The sequence below is a fragment of the Engystomops pustulosus genome, chromosome 3, assembly GCF_040894005.1.
Source record: "Engystomops pustulosus chromosome 3, aEngPut4.maternal, whole genome shotgun sequence".
Classification (NCBI taxonomy): Eukaryota; Metazoa; Chordata; class Amphibia; order Anura; family Leptodactylidae; genus Engystomops; species Engystomops pustulosus.
The window spans coordinates 24,266,596-24,290,046 of NC_092413.1; the positions used below are offsets into that span (position 1 = coordinate 24,266,596).

General features: G+C 42.8%; 1 protein-coding gene across 2 annotated transcripts in view; it reads right to left on the reverse strand.

Moving 5' to 3' along the window:
* Nucleotides 1-3,170: 3,170 nt before the first annotated feature.
* The window catches only part of STPG4 (sperm-tail PG-rich repeat containing 4), a 43,041-nt gene continuing 22,760 nt past the window's right edge, over nt 3,171-23,451 (reverse strand). The window contains exons 6-7 of one of the 2 annotated variants that reach the window (XM_072140308.1): nt 16,316-16,420; nt 3,171-3,554 (exon numbers count right to left, since the gene is read on the reverse strand). In XM_072140308.1, coding sequence (XP_071996409.1) covers nt 3,438-3,554; nt 16,316-16,420 — 222 coding nt within the window. In that variant the 3' untranslated portion in view covers nt 3,171-3,437. Of the gene's footprint in view, nt 3,555-16,315; nt 16,421-19,824; nt 19,904-23,451 lie in introns of those variants that run through there. The other variant, XR_011854027.1, reaches the window with a different exon arrangement.

Genomic DNA, 23,451 nt, shown 5'->3' on the forward strand with positions numbered 1-23,451 from the left:
GCTGACACTGATGCTACCAGTATCAAGCCAGACTCCTATTGTATTGTGTGGCATATTCTATACTATACTGCTGCTGCTACTACTACTACTACTACTACCCCTACCAAGCCGGACACTTACTTCCCAGCCATCGTGTTCCTTACTACACTGCCTCTGCCACCACCATTGCTGACACTGATGTTACGACTATCAACCCAAACAACTGCTGAATTATCCACTATGTCCAATACCGCCCCCGCTGCTCCTGCCGCCACTATTGCTCCTGTCACACTGACATTTCATGCCGTGTCCACACGGAGCTGATGATCCATATCCTCCATACAACAAATGGAATACATTTCATATCGCCATAGACACATACAGGATAAGTTTGTCAGTGGATTTTAATTTAAAATAACATAAAATCTATTGTTAATTTTTGACTTCTTGCGAAAGCCATTGCTTCTCCAGATACCTGTAAATGTGTATAAACATCGGTGGCCATTTGCCTCCTAAAAGGGATAGTATTTGGACCATTTTTTATTTCATAAAGATTTAGAAATGTGCAACATACTTTTTAATAAACAAGCGGCTCTGCCGATAAATGCATTTATATTTCAGGGTTGCAGCTGGACTTGAAGCTACTCACACTGCTGTGTTCTTTGATCTCTGTATTCAGACTGCTCCAAAGCCCCTCCCCTTTGCTGTAATATCAAACCAGAAGCCAGCAGCTGCCTTAATTGTCACTATCCTCACGTAGTACATGCTAGTGGATAACCCATAGCACATATGTGTCATACTCCTCCATAGTCACCCATAGGTTGCACTGATATTATTGACATAACAGTAGGAGATACTGTAGAATCTTCCTGCTTTATTAAGAATGTCATAGCGATGACAAGCGGAGAAATGTGAACAAACCAACGCATGGCGGTTTTATCTTGTGTGAATTCTTCATGCGCATAAATTATGTAAGAATAATATGTGTCTCCAGATGGGAGATAACACTGGAAGGTTTCATCACTTGTCAGATGAGTCTATGGACAGATCCGAGGAGGAGGAGAGATGGAAATCTTGGGAATTCTGCTGTTATATTATTTGATTGGATGAAAGAATGAAAAATGATCAGATGTAAAGATACAGATTCGATTATATTTAGTAACATATTTACACTCAAAATTGATGAACTTGCTTTGCAGGTTTGGGATTTTATGACAGTCCGGTGGAGTATGGAGGCTTCATTGTCACGTCTTGGAGCGACACTTTGCCAAAGCTGATCATGTGACTTCCTGATGATGTCACATCCATAGTGACCTGATGATGTCACATCCATAGTAACCTGATGATGTCACATCCATAGTGACCTGATGATGTTACATCCATAGGACCTGATGATGTTACATCTATAGTGACCTGATGATGCTACATCCATAGTGACCTGATGATGTCACATCTATAGTGACCTGATGATGTCACATCCATAGTGACCTGATGATGTTACATCTATAGTGACCTGATGATGCTACATCCATAGTGACCTGATGATGTCACATCCATAGTGACCTGATGATGTCACATCCATAGTGACCTGATGATGTTACATCCATAGTGACCTGATGATGTTACATTCATAGTGACCTGATGATGTCACATCCATAGTGACCTGATGATGTTACATCCATAGTGACCTGATGATGTCACATCCATAGTGACCTGATGATGCTACATCCATAGTGACCTGATGATGCTACATCCATAGTGACCTGATGATGCTACATCTATAGTGACCTGATGATGTCACATCCATAGTGACCTGATGATGTCACATCTATAGTGACCTGATGATGTCACATCCATAGTGACCTGATGAGGTTACATCCATAGGACCTGATGATGTTACATCCATAGTGACCTGATGATGTTACATCTATAGTGACCTGATGATGCTACATCCATAGTGACCTGATGAGGTTACATCTATAGTGACCTGATGATGTTACATCTATAGTGACCTGATGATGTCACATCTATAGTGACCTGATGATGTCACATCCATAGTGACCTGATGATGTCACATCTATAGTGACCTGATGATGTCACATCCATAGTGACCTGATGATGCTACATCTATAGGGACCTGATGATGTTACTTCCATAGTGACCTGATAATGTTACATCCATAGTGACCTGATGATGTTACATCCATAGTGACCTGATGATGTCACATCCATAGTGACCTGATGATGTCACATCCATAGTGACCTGATGATGTCACATCCATAGTGACCTGATGATGTTACATCCATAGTGACCTGATGATGTTACATCTAAAGTGACCTGATGATGCTATATCCATAGTGACCTGATGATGCTACATCTATAGTGACCTGATGATGCTATATCCATAGTGACCTGATGATGCTACATCTATAGTGACCTGATGATGCTATATCCATAGTGACCTGATGATGCTACATCTATAGTGACCTGATGATGTCACATCCATAGTGACCTGATGATGTTACATCTAAAGTGACCTGATGATGCTACATCCATAGTGACCTGATGATGCTACATCCATAGTGACCTGATGATGTTACATCTATAGTGACCTGATGATGCTACATCCATAGTGACCTGATGATGCTACATCTATAGTGACCTGATGATGTCACATCCATAGTGACCTGATGATGCTACATCCATAGTGACCTGATGATGCTACATCTATAGTGACCTGATGATGTCACATCCATAGTGACCTGATGATGCTACATCCATAGTGACCTGATGATGCTACATCCATAGTGACCTGATGATGCTACATCCATAGTGACCTGATGATGTTACATCCATAGTGACCTGATGATGTCACATCTATAGTGACCTGATGATGCTACATCCATAGTGACCTGATGATGCTATATTGACCTGATGGCTACATGGCCAGAGATAACAATTATAAGGTTATTTCTACAGTTATGGTGCTGGATTTTGATGATATATTTCTTTTAACGTTAATTAAGACAGCAGTTACTCAGAAAGGAGGGATTCAATGCAGAGAGCAAAGAGCACAGCCAGGCCATCCATTTTATTTGAAGAAGCTACAATCCTGGAGTTTAAATCAAATGTTCACAGTCCTGCTACTACAAACAACATAGAACATACACAAAGACATGACCACACAGTGCTCCAAGTCCAGCTACAATCCTGTAATATAAATGCATTTTTTCACAGTTCCGCTAAACACTCACAAAGGTATGATTACACAGATCTCCAGGGACAATACCTGACACTGTCTGCAGCGGTGTATGGTCAGAACTACTCCTTTAACAATGAGACCACAGAAACATCTTGCCATGTTACCGCCATTAGACTGGCAGCGTCTTAGCATATCAGAAACAGAACCCGTTTAGCAGAAGGAAGCAGATCTCTAATTATGGTCCATGATTCACAATTTAAAAGTCAAATGAATTACGGAAGAAAAGGCCGTGCATGCGACCCATTTTGGCAACTGTGGGTGGCTGTTTCGGTAACTGTCTCGTTGGATCATACGTTCCTGGGCTGGGAGTTTTCTAAAAATAAGAAGGAAAAAAAAAAATAGAAATTTTGAGTTAAGTGATCCGAACAGCAGCACAAAACGCTTGAGAAAGCAGAGAGATCTGGAGAACATGTGGCTCTACCCAGGCTAAATGAAGTGAGTGGAGATGAGTTTCATTAGTTCCCATGATAGGATACATTGTTTCCTCTCTGGCTCTTAATGCTTTGCTCCGGGCGTTGCGGCCATGGTCCTCGCCTTATGTACTCTTATTCAGTACAACCTCTTCCATTATGTTATATAATTCACATGTCCGCGGTGCAGGAAGGTTTGTGGTGCAGTAATATCTCATATCAGTAATTTTCCATTACAGTGGAACCTTGTATTTAACAAAAATTGTCCCGAAAAATCTCCCAATCCAAGCATTATGTGATCCTTCCACACCCTCTACTGCACTGCACCTCCTTCTCTTACAAAATCTTTTATACAGGCGCTCCCCTACTTAAAGACACCCGACTTACAGACGACCCCTAGTTAAAGACGGGCCCCTCTGCACCTTATGACCTCTGGTGAAGCTCTCTGGATGTTACTATAGTCCCAGACTGCAATGATCAGCTGTAAAGTGTCTGTAATGAAGCTTTATTGATAATCCTTTGTCCAATTACAGCAAAAAATTTTGAAACTTCAATTGTCACTGGGCCAAAATGTTTGTCTGGAGTTACAATTATAAAATATACAGTTTCGATTGGCATACAGATTCAACTTAAGAACAAGCCTATGGAACCTATCTTGTATGTAACCCGGGGACTGCCTGTAACACAATATCGAAGAAGTAGAAGAAATAAAGGGGCTGCACTGTGTACTGCACAGGACTAAATATGTTTGTGGTGTGGAACGAATCGTCTGCATATCTATGATTTCCTATGGGAAAACTTGCTTTGACATAAGAGCGATTTGGATTACAAGCAGGTTCCCTGAATGAATTATTCTCGGAATCTTAGGTTCTATTGTATATTAATTATAAGTTACATGTTGGTTTATTACTTGCTGGTTACAAAGGTAGTTTCATTCATGACATATCCACAGCAAAATATATGATACATACATGAAAAAAATGTGCTAAATACATGATGTAATTTATACCTCTGGGACCCCCTCCGCATGGACATGTCACGCATGCGCTGCCGCTCTTCATTCAGGTCTATTGAAAATAGGTGAATTGTAGGCTTGGCTGTTTTCATTGCTCCCATAAACTTTAATGGAGAGCGACTACGCAAATACAGCAAACAATCTAATAAGCCCGGCCACAGGAAGCATGTCACAGATCACAGCTCCACGCATGTCGGCACCACAGGAACTGGCACAAACATATTGGCACCGAAGCATGCTGGCACTAACATGTCGGCACCCCGAAAGCTGGTACTTGCATGTCAGCACCACAGCAAGCTTGCACTAACATGTTGGCACCACAGCAAGCTGGTATTTACATGTCGGCACCACAGCAAGCTGGTATTTACATGTCGGCACCACAGGAACTGGCACAAACATGTTGGCACCGAAGCATGCTGGCACTAACATGTCGGCACCCCGAAAGCTGGTACTTGCATGTCAGCACCACAGCAAGCTTGCACTAACATGTTGGCACCACAGCAAGCTGGTATTTACATGTCGGCACCACAGCAAGCTGGTATTTACATTTCGGCACCACAGCAAGCTGGCACTAACATGATCAACAGCCCAGCAAGCTGGCATTAACATGTCTGTCTGCACCCCAGAGAGTTGGTACTAACGTGTTGGCACCCCAAGAAGCTGTCACTAACATGTTGGCACCACAACAACCTGGCACTAGCATGTCGGCACCACTAACGTGTCAGTACAGCAGCACGCCACCACTATTGGATTTTGCCAGCTCTTGCCAACACCGATTGTGAGCATTAATTGCAGGTGGTTGAGCCGAACCCAGAACTTCCAATGAAACCCACAATGTTTAGTAAAATCAACCATGTATAAATACTGTTTTACACAAAACTTTTACCTATAAGCATCCATCATCTGACACATCCCTTTAAGGTGTCTACTATACATAATAATGACACATATGGAGTCACATTAACATGAAATGAAGAGGACAGACGGATATGGTGACAGTCCTTGATGCTATACATCTGGTAGAAGTCTGCCCACACGTCTAAAAGTGGTAACATCCTAAGGGGTGAGTCCACCATAATTTCTAGGGGTTGTATAACCATTAATTGTCCGTCCACTACTACTTCACACCAACTTCCAGCAATGTTCCTGCATTTGAGTTGAGGACCCTTCTACTGAAGTTCTGGTGGAAGAAAGTGAGTGTGGACCTTGTCTTAGTGCAACTTCCAAGACCTCCATCTAGTTAGCCTTTGCTGTGACCTAGCTTGCTCCCTTCTATCCTCCCTGCTGCTCTGGATTAAACAATACTAAAATATATTAGTTAACATAGAAAACTACAGTCTACCACAGTGTAGGTCTAGGATTCCAGGAAAAAAAAATTTGGGGGCCCACCTATCTGGAGTATTAGGATATAGTGTGGGCCCACCAGAGGATCCTCTGATTCTCTGGTGGGCCAGTCCGACACTGGTCTACAGCAACCAACTGCACCGTAAATGCAGAGATGATAGTCTTTTGCTCCTTAAAAATGACATAATCTCTGTTACTATCAAACCAACTAGTAATATGACTTTGACAAAAACATATGTACACCCCCCTGTATTGCCCCCCCCCCCCCCATGTCATTCACCATTACCGAGAACATTTTCCTGATGCATTCCCCATGCTTAAAGTGACACATAAAAAGTGGAAGCGGAGTGTCACTTTAAGTAACTAATGATACACAGGAGAGTGAGTCACATAAGAGAGGAGACTATATTTGGCTCTGTCTCTCGTTTCTCCCTCAATGTACTACTATGTAATAACAACTAATACTGAGGGCAATGAAGCCGCGCGCTGGAAATACATTCCCTTTGAGAAATCTGCCTCCTTTGCTGACACCGGTGGTGATGATCAGAAGGAAAACAAGAATAGCAACTTTCCCTTTCTCTTGATAATGCGGTTAGTGGGATTGTTACCACTTCTATATCTGTTCTCTCTCTGTAATAACTATGGAAATTACAATAAAGTTACACAGGCGGCCATTTTTTCATGTCAAAAGTTTCATTTTTGACGTCTATGAAAAGAATCTACATCCCTGAATCCTTTATATTTAATTGTGTGGGAAACGGCTACTGTTTATTTTCCCTGCAGCGCCACCCCAGGAGAAATTAGGTATTGCATATACTTTGTCCTCCTAAACGTGAGGGGTTGTTTGTAGCCGCCTGACACTCTCCATTGGCCCTGTAGACTCTATGCTATAAAGCTCCACTAAATTACATTACTTTTTTACCTTTTTTTAAAAAATTCTTCAAGTTCTCTACTGTACTGTCACCAGGATATTATTTATCTCCAGGAACAAAGTCTCCCAAAAATCAAGACTTGACAATTTTTCCACAGGCCAGAGATTGACAATGTTGTAGTTTTAAAATCGAGCCTTATTGTTGTCCTCTAAACTACAGTTGCCCTCGTGGATTTGAGCAGGCATGTTTTAGACTTGGTAACATTTAGTTTTGTATCTACAGATTATTAATAAGCAATTGGACACCTATAACACATCTTGAATCGGGGCTTAGATGCAGGGTTGGAGTTAAGGGGCGGCAAACTTGGCATTTGCCCAGGGCCCCCTGTCCTAGTTTTATTTTGGGGCTCTACTTTTATTTTTGTGCAGGGTCCCACTTGAGATGCCCTTGGTTAGACCCAACTCTTGCCTGTAAAAAAACTGATGTTTTCTTCCGTTTTTGTTGGATATTGGTTCATGGATCCTAATTAAACTATAGTCCATACATGATCCATGAAAAATGGTTTGGAATATGATATGCTGTACTTTTTAGCGGAACCACAACTGCACCCGGTCAAAGTCATGCTTTGGCCAACCCAGTGTCTCCCCCTGGTCCTGTGGTCCGATGAGGCCCTGACCATGACTTTGGATTGGTCCCATGACCCCACCTTCTGGGTGCAGCAGCCAACAGGAGAAGTATCAGTACTACACAGGAACCCGGAGTCAGAGCTACAATAGTACACTTTTTTTGTTTTGTTTTTTTTGCAACTCCGTCCCAAAAAGTTTTTCAGAATTGCTCTATTAAGAAGAAACAATCAGTTAGGAATGAATTCTTGTAATACCACAGTATATAGCTGATAGTTTTCATCTGCACCATGAAGACATCTTGGCCCCATCATAACCACTTTATGAATTCACTGTGTAATCCTACCTTAATAGGGGATCCATAATCAGTTTTGACCATATACGTGAAACCTCCGCAGCTTGAAAATACTTTCTTTCGTATCATGTTTAACCCTTGCAGCAGGGTATTCCACGGTTTTGGTATCCAGGACTAAGCTCCCAGGTTAGCTGGTCTTTCGACACATTAACAAAGTATAGGCCCTGGAGATATGTGTAACCATAACTTTGTGTGTGTAGTAAGTAGTATTAAGCTCATGCAGCCACTTCAAGTGCTCTGGGAGGGTCATTCAACCTGAAGAGCTTTCTCCTCTTTGCAATGAACTGTTCCACAGCCCCTCCCCTCTGCTCTGTGTGGCTTTTATAGATATCCAACCAAAATCCTGATACAGCTGAAGGGGAGGGACTGTGGAGCAGCACACAACAGAGAGCAGAAAGCTCTTCAGGGTGAAAGACCCGCCCAGAGCCCTTACAAGAGCTGCAGATCTGGAATATAACTTTTCTTTTTACAGATCTGTTACTACTAACAGCACACACATTATGGTATGTGTATGACTACACAGATCTCTGGGGCCTACCACTGTCTGCAGCTTTGTATGGTCAAAACTGCTGACAGATTCCCTTTATGTGTAATATAGGTGTACAGTTACAATAATGGACACAACCTGTGGACAAGCGTAGTGCTGTTTTAATTAGAATCAGCCATGTTTTATTAATTCTATGTTCGTTAACTTGAAGCTGTGGGGCCATAATACAAAATCTGTACCCCCCCCCCCCCTATAATGTAGTATTCATAGTAGTATATCATATAGGGAAGAGATAACAAATGGGTCACCTGCATCAGGGTGCAACCACTTCCTCAGCATCTCCTCGAGTCCTGGTTTTCATCTTTTTTTTTCCTTTCACGAAAATAAAGAAACCTAATCTGAATTTTTTATTATCCTATTTTGTGAATATTCTTCATTGTTTTATGCTTTTCTGCAGGTGCCACTTGTAATGAAGCAGAGACCTTTTCTCTTGTCAGATCGCTCGCACACTTTTCCGCTGGTTGTTGCTACGTTTTCAGACAGCTGAGGGATTAACATGTTGGCCTCTGCGCTGCCTGAATACCCATCTGCTAATGAGGAGGAACGTGGGGAGATATCACCAGCGAGAAAACCCTGCTTCCTGGAGGAGATCTGTACAGAACATGTAGTGGGACCCGCCATTAGGACCACCATGGTCCAGGTCTCTATAGAGAGGCCATTAGTTGTCTCTGGTCTCTATGGACCTTTTCTCCAAAGGTTTTCATGTTGATGTTTTGTTGCTGAAGAAACATTACGTCTGCCGTCTCCATCTGCAAGCGGTTATTTTTGCCATTGTTTTGTGTCATAGACGATGACTAAGTCTTCAGGCCGAATAAGACCTGAGGGTTTTTCTCAGTTAACGCCCTATTAACAAACCTATTTTCAGTTCAATGACAATGTCACCCGGACACCATCACGTCTACAACTAAGCACCAGCCCAACATATTCTGTTCATGCTTAAAATATCTTATTAGATTAGTCCCTAATGATTTATTACGTTGAGTATATAATAAGAACATTGGGGGAGAGGGAAAACAAAATGGTTGTTCTTGCCAGTAGCAACCTATTACAGCACAGCTTTCAGTGTGTATTCTTCTATTTGAAAATGAAAGCTTCCCTCTGATTGGTTGGTTTGTAAACCATACGCATTTACAGACATATCAAGCTCCATTTTCACAGTTTATACCACAGTGAGACACTTTATCTGTATACATATTCTCCTATATCTGTATATGGTTCACTTTTGGTGACCATACACAGATCAACATATTGGTATATATCATCAAAATTGCTTTTAAAAGTGACATGGACAAAGCCTCACCCCACCATTGTGTCATCAGTGTATACTATCAAGTAATAAAGGGTTACCAAAATTTCAAATTTTAAATAGGTAATATACGGGAAGGGGCTGATATTCCCCAATTTAACAAATCTAGTAACTCTAGAGGCCACTCACTGGTCGAAGTGGATCCCATGAAAAAGACTCCACCAAGACTCGAGGCACGGGAGGGACACAGGAATTGGAGCAGGGAAACCATGCCTTTTTTTGCCACCATTCTCCCCCCCCCCCCCAAATAGTTTTCTATTGAAAACCACAGCCAAGTGTACAGGGGTGCATTACAATATAGGCTGTTGCCCAGGTCACCTAAGAAAAACACCAAGTTCAATCCTGAAGAAAGAGCTGTGTTGGCTCCTGTCACAAATGTATTTAGCAAGCCTTCCAGGACCTCCAAAGGTCCTTAAAATACAAAACCAAACTAACCCCCTTTCCTCTGTTTTGTTATCTGAGTTTCTGATAAAAAACTCATGTAATAGGTGTCAGCCCATTCTAAAGAATCATTAGCCATTATTTTGGTACAACCCAGGGCTAAATGAAATCATAATCCGCCTTGTCTATAGGGTCATCTGCAGTTCTATAAACAGGTAAGATGCTTGTATGCCAGTTTTCAGGCGTACAACTCCTGAAATAATCACAATGTTGATTATTTTCCATAGCGTGGGCATGGATATATATCGTGTCGGAGGGTGATGGTGCACCGAGCGCTACTGTATGATAAATAAGCCCCAATCACTACTATAGGACAACCAAGACTCTGCTACATCCCTATACATTACAGAGACTCTGATGGAAGTGTCAATCTTTTGTTTCCGAGATTTTTCTCGGAGAACAATAGGAGCCCAGGGCACAATACCCACAATGCCCGTCACCAGTCCTTCCCTGCCAATAAAGACAACCTATGATTAGAAACCCGATCCGAATAGATGTTTCCATTCTTCACTTTCCCCGACCATCCTGCTCGCCGTCTGATAATTAATGTTTCTAAAAAGACGAAACAATCCTAGAGAAAAATATGATACAATAAGTGGAAGCCAGCGACAGGTTAATTAGCTAGTAATTAACTGACGGAGCAATAATTAACTCACAAATCCCCTCTAAATCCCTCATCTGGAGGTGATGTTTATAACCGTGGGTAATAATTTGATGCTGCACCTTTGTTTTGCCTGCGTCGGATGTTGTGCTGTGAACTGCTGCGATGGGAGAGGATGGGAGTAGTAGTTGTGAGCGGCGCTGATCCGTGTACATTAGTGATATTGGATAAATAAATGCATTTGTTCTTGACTAGTCACAACCCTTGTCCATCCTCCTGCACCTGTCCCTCTCTCTGTTTTGTGATTCAAAGGGCGTTGGCTGAGGATTTCTGTGTGCATGTTGAAAGGGATTTTAAGATCCGAGATAATTTTTGTGTTTATGTGGAAAAAAATAGTGTCGGTGGCCAAGTGGACCGGACAATAAATCTTGACGTATAAAATAGGATAAAAAAAAGGAAATATAATAATTTATAAATGATATGTGCAACATCCCCCACCGGGGCCTAGCCTTTTCTCGGGGCCTGGAGTCAGCCGGGCCCGCAGTACCTGAGTGGCTGGCGGTTGCGGCCTAAGCACGCTTGTGTCACGGTGCTTGGTATGGGGACCGGAGGGCTGTCCTACAGCCTGGTAGGTCTCCAGCAGGGTGGTGTTGGCAAGAAATGATGAGGGAGAGGCTGCTATAGCGGATCTCCCTGGGGCAACCCTTTGGTCTCTAGAGGATGAGTCTCTGTGTAGTGGACAGGGTGCCTGTGATGATGGTAGTTGTAGTAGCAGGGACCAGACGGAGGCAGAGGTTGAACAGAAACACTTACAGTTCTTTATTGGAACCGACAGGAACATCAGCAACGTGCCTTTAACAAGATGGTGGAGTACTGGAGAGGTATTTGGAGGGAGCCACAGGATGTAGATCACCAGCCTGGATGCAATGGCAGGCTGGGAGGCAGCTGTGTCCTAATAGGATGCTTCAGCTTGATCCTGGATATCTTCAGATATCACCCTTGAAGGTAGGATGATACCCCTTTCCTCACTATCTAGCTACTATCTCCACTTCAGGCAGGGGCTAGGCTCTTCCTGCTCTGGTCTGGTGTGCTAGCTGTACAAACTCCGAAGAGTCTGTACTGGAGAGACTCCAGTCTGCTTCTGAGCTACTGCTCAGCTAACTGCTCTCTGCTCGTGTCCTGCAGACCCAGAGGGTCTGACTAGGACTGGTCTCTTCTCCCTTCTGGGGGAGACTCCTCCAGAACATTCCTGGCCAGGGAGTTTTATTACCTCCCTTTGGTCAGGTGGTGGCTGCTCCTCCAATTACCTCTCAGTTCACAGAGACAGGATGTAACACAGATCATTGGATACTGGACTTTTACATCATACACAGATTTAACTTCTGCCTTGCCAGGCAGGATTAACCACTGCAATGTCCCCTGTGTGATGTGGTGACATGCTATGGGGCTTATTCGCAAACACTCCCTCGCCATTGCATCGGCGAGGGTGTTGCATATGCAAATGATTCATCACATTGGTAATTGATTAAATTAGGCCACTCGTACGCAGGCAAGTTTTCGCTTTGCACATCTGGGCCGCACGGTGGCTTAGTGTTTAGCACTACAGCCTTGCAGCGCTGGGGACCTGGGTTCAAGATCTTCAGAGCATTTGTATGTTCTCTCCGTGTTTGTGTGGGTTTCCTCCGGGTCCTCCGGTTTCCTCCCACACTCCAAAACATACAAGTAGGTTGATTAGATTGTGAGCCCCATTGGGGACGGGAACCAATTTGGCAAACTCTGTGCAGCGCTGCGTAATGTGTAGGTGCTATATAAATAAAAAATTACTATTATCTGTGTAATTTAACTCCCCGAAATGTTGAAGTTAACTCAACATATGGGTTCAGTTCAGCATTTCTACTTAAAGTTTTTTGATAACTTTTATTACACATATATTCAAATTTACTTATGCGGCTACTGGGGCGTGGAGTAGCCACATCTGAGGTTACACGAAGCGGCTACTCCACGCCCCGGTAGCCACTTTACCCCTCCTACTCACCCATCTTCGGCGCGCAGCTCCGCGTAGCTGCGGGCCCTCGTCCGGCGATCCTGCCGTCTGCGCATGCGCAGAAGAGCAGGCCCGCGCCTGTTTCGGAGCAGTGACCGCGCAGGCGCGGGCCTGCTCTTCTGCGCATGCGCAGAAGGCAGGATCGCCGGACGAGGGCGCGCAGCTATGCGGAGCTGCGCGCCGAAGATGGGTGAGTAGGAGGGGTAAAGTGGCTACCGGGGCGTGGAGTAGCCGCCTCGTGTAACCTCAGATAAGATAAGTAAATTTGCATATATGTGTAATAAAAGTTATCAAAAAAGTGTGGGGACGTGAGGATTAGCCCTTAAAAGGGCTATCCTCACGTCCCATTGATCCACCTACCACCCAATCTACCTTTATAGGTAGATTTGTGGTGGTAAGTGCCCTTTAAAGGCTGGTGTCAGATTTGTAATACAGCAGACACCAGCCCTGTACCCATGAGCTCTCTCTATACAGCCCCTGAGGCCGGCAACAAACGTGGCATTTTGAACCTGTTTTTGGGGCGTTTATTAAGCAGTCCGTTAAAAAACGTGTGCGTTTTTTTGACGGGCTGCTTAAAAACGGCCCAAAACACAGTTTCAAAACGCTACGTGTGCCACGTATTATATTATCGTGGTGCTCGTAGGAGTTAAAGTCTTTGGGGAACAGAAAGTGAAACAGAACACCTTCCTATCATCTTACTTTCCTTTAAAAAATAGTGAAAACCCAGACACAGGTGTGAAAGTAGAGGGAAGACTGTGGTGAGTAGGGGCGTATTAAGACCACCACGTATATTGCAGCAACTACAAGTCTGGAATCACTTCCTACTTTGGTACTAGAATCAGCTTATTGGGGAATGGAGGATGTGTCCCATCTGCCTGCTTTCAGTCTGAGGTTTTAGGACCTTTGGTGGACCTTCAAAGGTCCTGAAATGCTCTTGCGTATATGTTTATTGAGAGCAGAAACAGATGTATGAGAATTTTATGGGTGAATGTCTATCTCAGGCCAAAATTTGGTGGGTGGTTTGGAGGCTTGGGCCCCGGGCTCCTACCCAAACCGCCTATACTATAATCTGCTACTGGTGGTAAGTTACAGCAGCTAGGTCTGCATCTAGGTCACCAGTTCCAAACTTGAGAAAAAGACTGCACAAAGGAGAGCAGCTAGAAAATTAAGTTACTGGGGCTCATTCACTAGGGGTCGCAGAGCGCACTTTCATCGGACTGTGCGCCTTTTTCAGGGATTACACGGCTTGTACAGGTATTTAGCAAGTGTCTGCACTGGGATTATGGTGCACGCGATCCTTTTTTGGCGCAGCTGCACCGGCTTCCATGCAACACAATTTAAGCTTTGTGCCGTCGGATGATCCGACTGATTCGGACTGAACGCCGGATTTAACTTTCAAATTGTGTTGAAGCCCAAGCACTTACATGCACCAGGAAGAAGAAGGCGAACTCTGTCGCGACACATGCAGGATATCGGGCGCACGATCTTAGTGAATCGCGGCACAGTGCATTATGGTCGGACAATGCACTTTCGGTGAACTCCAGCGCCCGGGTAAGTATATGTGCCCCATTATGTTCACATGGGTGATAAAGTCCACTTCAGAATATAGGGACTGTAATGGGTTACCGCCTGATTGCACTACAGGAAAACATCCCCCCATTCATTCAGAGTGCGGTCACACACAGCGCTAGAGCAATGAGGGCGGCTAGCACGGGCTGAACGGTAGCACAGTGCTAGGAGATGCAGCGCAGCGCTTGAACGTACCCTTACAGTTTCCGCCTGGATTCTGATGTAACATAGGTCAAAAGCGGTTTTCCCGCAAGTGAATTTTTCCTGTAGAAAAAAATTGTGGCCACCTCCAATTGGATTCAATGAATACCATTTTCTGGCCCAATTTTGACCCAGGTTTTTTACATGTCAACGTACCCCTACTACTCTTGTACACAACCTAGACTACAAATTTCAATAAAGTTTGTTGAAACTTGAGGAACCCTTATTCCATTTCCTGTTGATACCTTCGGTGGGACCTCAAAGTTCCAACTTGGGCCTCCATAAGACCTTAGATTTCTTTTTTGCTCACACTTATTCCCCATCACAAAAAATTCTAGCATCTTGAGAGATAAGATGACCGGATATAATAGTCTGATTTAAGAAAAATAATAATATAACCGCACCACAGAACATGGGCCTAGGTGTAGCAGAGACGGACAGAAGCCATTATGCGAGTATAACATTTTTATGAGGGCGCGCAACTTGTTTGCTTGTCGGCAGACAGAGGAAATGTGTAATTTGCAGCCGCTTTCCTGGCTTAGCACCTGATAATAAAACAGCTGCCACCAAACGGAGCGCAGCAGAAAGGCCGCACCATGTAAACCCCTCCTGAAATGTTGGCGGACCACCAAGTCTTCTTCCTTACATCAGTCACGTCTCTATATAAGTTACAGGATTCATTTTAACAATGCACTTGAGTGTTTCACCATCAAAGCAAACAGGACATTTTAGTACAAACTTGTAAAAACCGGATTAGTTTTTATGAATCAAGTTAGTATCCGGTTTGTAGACTATTGCTACTGTGTTTCTCTGAAAATAAGACCTACCGTACCTTATAATTAGTTACAAACTGCTATATCTTCCGAACCATGGCACCTAAAATCAAAGTCCTGGTGTTATTTTATGTAGGAGAAACTGCCCTTTAATATTGTTGGATTATTTTTTTCTAGGTGTTACAGCACCTAGAAATATCCACTGTAAAAATGATATATTATAGGGTGTGATCTTCATATACAGGCGGTCCCCTACTTAAGAACACCCGACTTACAGACGACCCCTAGTTACAAACGGACCACTAGCTATTGGTAATATATTGTACTTTAGTCCTAGGCTACAATAATCAGCTGTAACAGTTATCACAGGTGTCTGTAATGAAGCTTTATTGTTAATCCTGGTTCTTATGACAACCCAACATTTTTAACTGTCACAGAGACCAAAACAGTTCTGTCTGGGATTACAATGATAAAATATACAGTTCCGACTTACATACAAACTCAACTTAAGAACAAACCTACAGACCCTATCTTGTATGTAACCCGGGGACTGCCTCTATATGTAAATCTCTATAATAATAACTCACCGCAGGCACAATGTTATAATGTGAAAGACTTTGTATAAGTGGGGACAGTGTAGGTGTTAGAATAAATTCAGGGAGAGGAATGTCCAAGCAATGGAATAATTCGGCATACACTATAATTCATACATAAATACATGTCTATAATATTTCTAATTTGGGGGGGGGGGGATGTAAAATCGGGACGTATTGTATATATTTTAATGACTTGGGGGGGGGGGGGTTGATTTTTTAAAATTAATGTACAACAAATTACATGGAAACTGCCCTGATCTTTGTTAACCTGGTAGTGGGTCACTCGTCATCCTCTATGGGCTCCACTCTAGATAAGTGATGTGACATATTATAAGACTACACAATTTCTCATTCTTTATTACATTCCCTGGACTTACATTATACGTTGTGCGGAATCTTGGGACACTGGATTTGAAGCTTGAGGAAATACCAGGAAAGGAGACGCGTTTCAGATTGTATTCGCCAGGTCCTGGACCTTCTCGCTAGAAAACAAAGAAAATCTGCTAATTGTCACGTTATTATGTCATTATTATAGCATTGGCAGTGATATTTAGTATTCAATCTGCTCTTCAGGCAGCATGTTATAGAGCAGGAGGAGCTGAGCAGATTGTACATAGTGTCCTATCTGCAAGCTGTATGTTATACAGCAGGAGGAGCTGAAAAGATTGTACATAGTGTCCTATCTGCAGGCAGCATTTAATAGAGCAGGAGGAGCTGAGCAGATTGTACATAGAGTCCTATCTGCAGGCAGCATGTTATAGAGCAGGAGGAGCTGAGCAGATTGTACATAGTGTCCTATCTGTATGCAGCATGTTATAGAGCAGGAGGAGCTGAGCAAATTGTACATAGGGTCCTATCTGCATACAGCATGTTATAGAGCAGGATGAGCTGAGCAATTTGTACATAGTGTCCTATCTGAAGACAGAATGTTATAGAGCAGGAGGAGCTGAGTAGATGGTTCATAGTTTATTATCTGCAGGCAGCCTGTTATAGAGCAGGAGGAGCTGGGATGGCTACAAATCTCTCTGCGTTCACACATGGCATTTGAATTGTGCAGCAGTTTGGAGGTTTGGGTGACGTGAGGTCTGGGCTGCTGGGCCAGCACTTTCTGATCATGAGTGATGCTGCAGGACGCTGAGCTCAGCTGTCTCAGTGCTGATAATACTTCATAGCTTGTCAGTCAATAAGCCTGAGAACCTTGGGAATACATTACAAAGATAATATATTAGGAAGCTGCATATCATACATAGTATCTGCTGAGGATGACACCAGTCTGTCCACCTAGAGCTGCAGTAAAGTTCTATTAGGCCACAGAGCCAGTACCACAACACAAGTCCCTATGGTTCTGTATTACAGATCAGTGGTCTGACTACACACTGCCATATAGTACCTCCATATGGCGCCATATACCCACCTAGAAGTGATGATTTTAATAAATATCAGTATTCTGTACAAATCTTTAAGGAGAAGTTGCCTCTATTATACAAGACACCATCGGATATACAGTGTCGGCCAATTAACATCTGGTGCTGGATTTAGGATAATAATTTGGAGAATTTCTATACAAATCAGTTACATGATTACAGAAATCTCATGGTTACCAAGGTATCTGCAGACAATGTTAGATATTGTCCCTTGAGATCTGTGTAACCATATTATTGTGTGCTTTTATTATCAGTTATATTCCAGTATTGTAGCTGTACTTGGGGGCGTGTCCTCACACTGTTGTGTTCTTTGCTCTCTGTATTTAACTCTTTGTGCCTTTTACTTAGAGGGGACGGACTATGGAACAGCTCAATGCAGATAGTTAAGAGCACAGCAGTGTGAGGACACGCCCCCAGTGCATATGGAGAAGTCACAATCCTGGAATATAAATCCATTTCCACAGTCCTGCTGCTACTAACAATATACACATAACAAAGTTTGGTTACGCAGATCTCCATGGCCATAACTAACATTGCAGTTGTGCTTGGTCAGAGCTGCTGACAGATTCCCTGAAAGTGAAATCACTTCTGTGCTTATATCACCAACTCTATTACAGCAAATGCAATGAAAACTTCGAAAAAAATGAGATTTTTTTTTTTTAAAGCGTCGGTCCTATCATTTTTTTTTTTGGAGAGTGGGAAGCAAAATAATTTAGTTTTTATTATTTTCACAGCCTTTTTTAAGTTGTGGTTCATCTGCTATTTTTTTTTTTTACTGCCAATTATACACATTGTACCAAATGTAATTACTGCATCTAATTACAGAGTGACATTAATCATATCCGTAAGATATGTGTAAGGAATATTTATGAATGTTCCACACGGATACTGATTGTTTACGGTTCTCGTAACTTATGGTTCCTAGACACAGGGGTGATCTGGGGCTGTACCTGAAAGTCGTCCAAAAAGTGAAAGTTAACCACTGCAGAACCTACACAAATTGCTAAAACCTTTCTGATCTGCGGGGATAAGAAAGCTGAGACCCCACACTAATTGGTAAAACGGAAACGGAACGGAAAACGGGAAAGGTAAGTGTCAGACTCTGATGATGAATGGATAAGATGATCACCGGATGTCCAAAGCCGAATCCAAAGACTGTTTAGGCCTCATGTATATACGTCATATATACGTTCCCCATAAGCCGGCAATGGGCACTCCGTTCCATATGGAGCGGTCCGGTGCAGCACACGTGCCGCACCGTACCGTTCCGTGGCCGGGGATTAAGATAGCACATGTCCTTTCTTTCCTCGGAATACGGCGCCGTGCCCCATCTTTCTCACCAAATTTACTACCTAAAATGTCCACAATGGTAAGTTCCAAGACCATGACCTGGTATAAACGTGAGTTATTTTATTTTGCTTTGTATTATTTTTAAACCTCTGCTAAGTGTTATCATCTGCCTACAGCACGCTATGGAGAAATGCTGTGTGATTTTCAACATATCTTAATTATTTCTATTCTATTATGCCATTTCTAAGATATTCCCAGTTTAATCCATATGCTAATGAGGCAACTGGTACACACCAAGTGGGACTTCAGCACCCAAAGCACAGGTTTTTCCACCTAAATCACTTCTCTCGTCTTCCAAAGTTACCCTGTGCTAAACATAAGACAAATCTCCTTCTTTTTTGATGGTCCAGGCAGGAATATCAGTGCTCTGTGGAGTAAGGACATGATTTGGGTTCACCACCTACTGCATTAGCATACAGGTTTTACTGGGAATTTCTCATTAATGGCATAATGGACAGAAATAATGAAGTGCATTTCTCTACAACATGCTGCCAACAGATTACAATGCTCGATCAATCGATCACCTATCTTTTGCTTTCGGACGCGCGCTGTAGCCACAGTCCACAAAGGACAACGCCATACATTGTATAGTGGTTTTGTTTGGTACAGCAATTAAATCCCTTCAATGAGATTGAAGTATGAACCGTTCAATTGACCGATGGATGTAACATCACTGGAGTCCTTGAAATTGCTTCAAAAATCTGATAACTTTAGGATCCAGATGCCAAAACCTCACAATTCTGATATTGATGTCCCATCCTAAAGACAGGTAAACACCGTATGGGAAAGTGACACCGTAAGGGCCCCCTAAACCTCTTGGGCCCTGGTGCGATCACTAGCTCTGCACCCCCTCAAGTTACGCCCCTGATCACAGGGTATATAATAATTTGATTACAAACATGGTAAGACTGCATGAATTATTCATTGTATTCACTATCTTCTGTTTTCTGTGACCTCCTTCTCGCACTAGTTCTATCCCCATGTAAATTATCTGCTATTTTCTGTCTCGGTTAATTATACGAGGACATTGTCTTTAACTCATCTCTGCTCTACTAATGACCTCCGGCGAGGCTTCCCGAGCTCATAATACTTCACCTGTTTATACTAGTCACCTTAATAAGTGCAAAGGTTTCCCCGTGTACACAGTATCCAGCGAGTAACCATACTCCATGTGCCAGACAACACGGAAGTTCTAGGTTTGTTGCTGAGCAACAATTCAGGAAGGAACAAATTCCATTATGTGTCGGAGCATCTGAGAAAAACAAGCCTGGCGGCTTATCAGTATACAGCCTATGTATAGCTACAACCCCGCTATATACTGTACTGATGCATTGTACAGTGTATAAGGCAGATGGAGCAGAGTTCTATTTGCATTTGACCAAGTATTTGACTGGGGTTCCTTGGGCCCATCAAAAAAACATTATACTGGGGGCTTACCCTTCAGCAACCACTAGGAATTGGACCCTTTCAGCTTCGGAATCGGGTTGTCTGCTGGGGTTCAGTATTGGGTTACAGCCAGGGCCCACCGGAGGATCCTCTGGTACTCCGGTGGGCCAGTCCGACACTGGATTTTTCCTTAACTTCCGGAATTAGGTCAGTTTGATCTTATGGAGACTCCTGTGAATTCTATGACTTTCTGTTGTATCAGGGGGGTCACAATCTCAGATCCCTGGATGAGGTTATTGCATGGACGGTTCCACACTTGTTCTCCACAGTTGCAAGTCTATTTTCCTATCACAGCTAATGAATGCATAGGTTCCTGTAACGTACGGCAGTTTTAATATAGCAGATTGCATTGCACCCTTTCTTACTCAATACTTATAGGGCAGTGATGGCGAACCTTTTAGAGGCAGAGTGCCCAAACCACAACCAAAACCCACTTATAGGTTGCAAAGTGCTGACATGACAATTTAAGCAGTAACTTATTGATCCCTCCTGTATCACAGGTTTCAGTCGTATTTACATCCTGAGGCCACCAATACAATAATAAGAAGATGGAGAAATTTGGATTGTAGCTTCCCTCAATGGTCCCCTGAAGAGGAAGGATCAGGGAACCCAGAGCAGGAGCTTCAATGACAATGCATCTCTATCCACACCTTCTTGCTCCTCCTGTAGTCCTGGGCGCCAAATAGCGCTGAGCATGGCCAGAGCCTTGAGTCATGTCTGACATACTCTGTACTGGGGTAAAGACCTGGGTGCCCACAGAAAGGGCTTTGATTGTCACCTCTGGCACCCGTGCCATAGGCTCGTCACCACTGTTATAGGGGGTCATTTATCTTATTTCTCCCTTCCCTGGGTTTTGCTCTTTTTGTGGCTTTTGCAAATATATTTTTTGCCCCTCATTTGTCTTTGTCAAATAAAGTTTTTTTTGCACCTTATTAGACGCAAATTTTAAAAAAGGTAGGGGCAGCACCGTTGTTTAGTGGTTCGCATTACAGCCTTGCAGCACTAGGGACCTGGGTTCAAGTCCCAGGGTCAACATCTGCAAAGAATTTGTATGTTCTCTCCGTGTTTGCGTGGGTTTCCTCCTGGTCCTCCGGTTTCCTCCCACACTCCACAACATACTGGTAAGTTGTTTAGATTGTGAGCCCCATTGGGGACAGGCACCGATTTGGCAAATTCTGTGCAGCGCTGCGTAATCTGTGTGCGCTATATAAATAAAGGAATTATTATTATTATTATTATTAAAGGTGCAATTTTTTGTGCAAATCACTCCATTGCCTTTCCTAAGCATGGTCAGGACTGGCATGCTGTATGGGTGCAAATCAATGTTAAATAGGGCGAAAACATCTCGAAGGCGAGTGAGTGCAACCTTCAGCCTCAGCTCATGTGCATGTAATAAACTTTTCCCACCTTCACAGGAACATGGTGTGAACATTAATGTATGTATCGGAGTAACTAGAATGACAATTGAGAAACTTTCTTTGTTAACAAGAATTTTTCTTTCTAATCTTTTAGGTCATATAAATATAATTCTTCAAAAGACTTTTTGTGCTAATTTTAACTTTTGGCATCATTCTGCGATCATTCACTTTCAAGGATATTTGGAAAAGTACTGGATCAGACAGCACGGGCTGTTATGTTAGTAAATTAAATTATACATTTCTTTCAAGCATAACCAGCATAACCAGCTAAATTAAGTAGATTGAGGAGATAGTCTGGGATCACGCAGGACACTACAGTTTTTCTTAGACTAGAAAGGAGCCTGATAAAGTATCTAATGTCTTCACTCTCTACTAATCTAATCTCCTAATAGAGCTACATCATCAAGGGAAATATTCTCTAGGTATGGAAACAATTAATCATTAGTCTTCTTATCTGTCTGAAGTAGGTGGAGCACAGAAGGCTTTCAGATACACTGCTCACTAGAGGTACAAGAAGCAGAATAAAGAGAGAGTCCTGGAATAATCTAATATCCTCATAGATCTATATCATCAAGGGGAATAATGTTTCCCCTAAAATAGTACACCCCCCGAAAATAAGACCTAGCAGCAGTCATTACTACAGCTCCCCCCACCCCATAGATTAGCAATAGTAGATCTTTAGATGCTGCAAGCGGCTGTGAATGTTGGGCTCATTTTAGGAAAGTGCTATTGCTAAACATGAGAGATCGGGGCCAATGATTCCAATAGAAATGGAGACCAAGGAAAGTCAGCATGTCAGAGTTTGGAGAATTTTAAGGATATTGGAGAAGTTGATTTTTATGTTCAACAATAAATGTGATTTCTTGTTCATGGAAAAATAAGACCCAGTGCCTCCTTAGGAGCAAAAATTTATATAAGACACTCGGGCAAATTTACTCACTCTTCCGTGGAGTTCACCGAAAGTGCATTGTCCGACGATAATGCACTCTGCCGCAATTCACTAAGATTGTGCACCCGATATCCTGCATGTGTCGCTTCCCCGCTCAGGTCCGACAGAGTTCACCTTCTTCTTCATGGTGCATATAACTGCTTGTTCTTGCGACACAATTTGGATGTTAAACTTCGTGCTCAGTCTGAATCAGTCCGATGGCACGCCCCCTAAATTGGAAGTCACATGGAAGCCAGCGCCCATGCACCAAAAAAAAAATCACGTGCGCCAAAATCCCAGCGCAAACACTTGTTAAATACCTGTGCAAGCCTTGTAATTCCCAAAAAGGATCGCACAGTCCGCTAAAAGTGAGCAGCACGACCCTAAATCATTTATTAATCATTTTTCTTGCCTATCTGTCTCAAGTGGGCGGAGCACAGAAGGTTTTCAGATACACTGCTCACTAGAGGTACAAGAAGCAGAAAAAAGGCACAGAGAAGCTGCTTTCCTTGACAAAGTTTACTATTATCTCCTGCTCTATACATTTCTGAATTTAAAAAAGGTTGAGTTACAGTTTAAAACCAAAAAAAATCACAGGCAAAACTTCCTAAACTTGGCTTGACATTTGGGTGCCAATCGTGATAACGTTCCTGCTGTTTATAATTTAGTTTACGAGTCCTAACATATGGGATATACTGTATCTTCCCATATTGCTTTGCTTTTCTTGGTATTTGGTATAAATGGATTCTAGGAATATCTATAAAGAATAAAACAAGCAGTTACTGTAATTTCGCACCCCTGAGCTTTTGGGAAAGGTCTGGCTCCGCTTGCCATTACTGCTTGTAATAGATTTACAACAGGGGATCCCGCTAAGAATGGGCTTAGCTACATAATAGGTCGTATGACTCATCTTACTCGACTTCATTCCATGTTATTCTGATTATGGG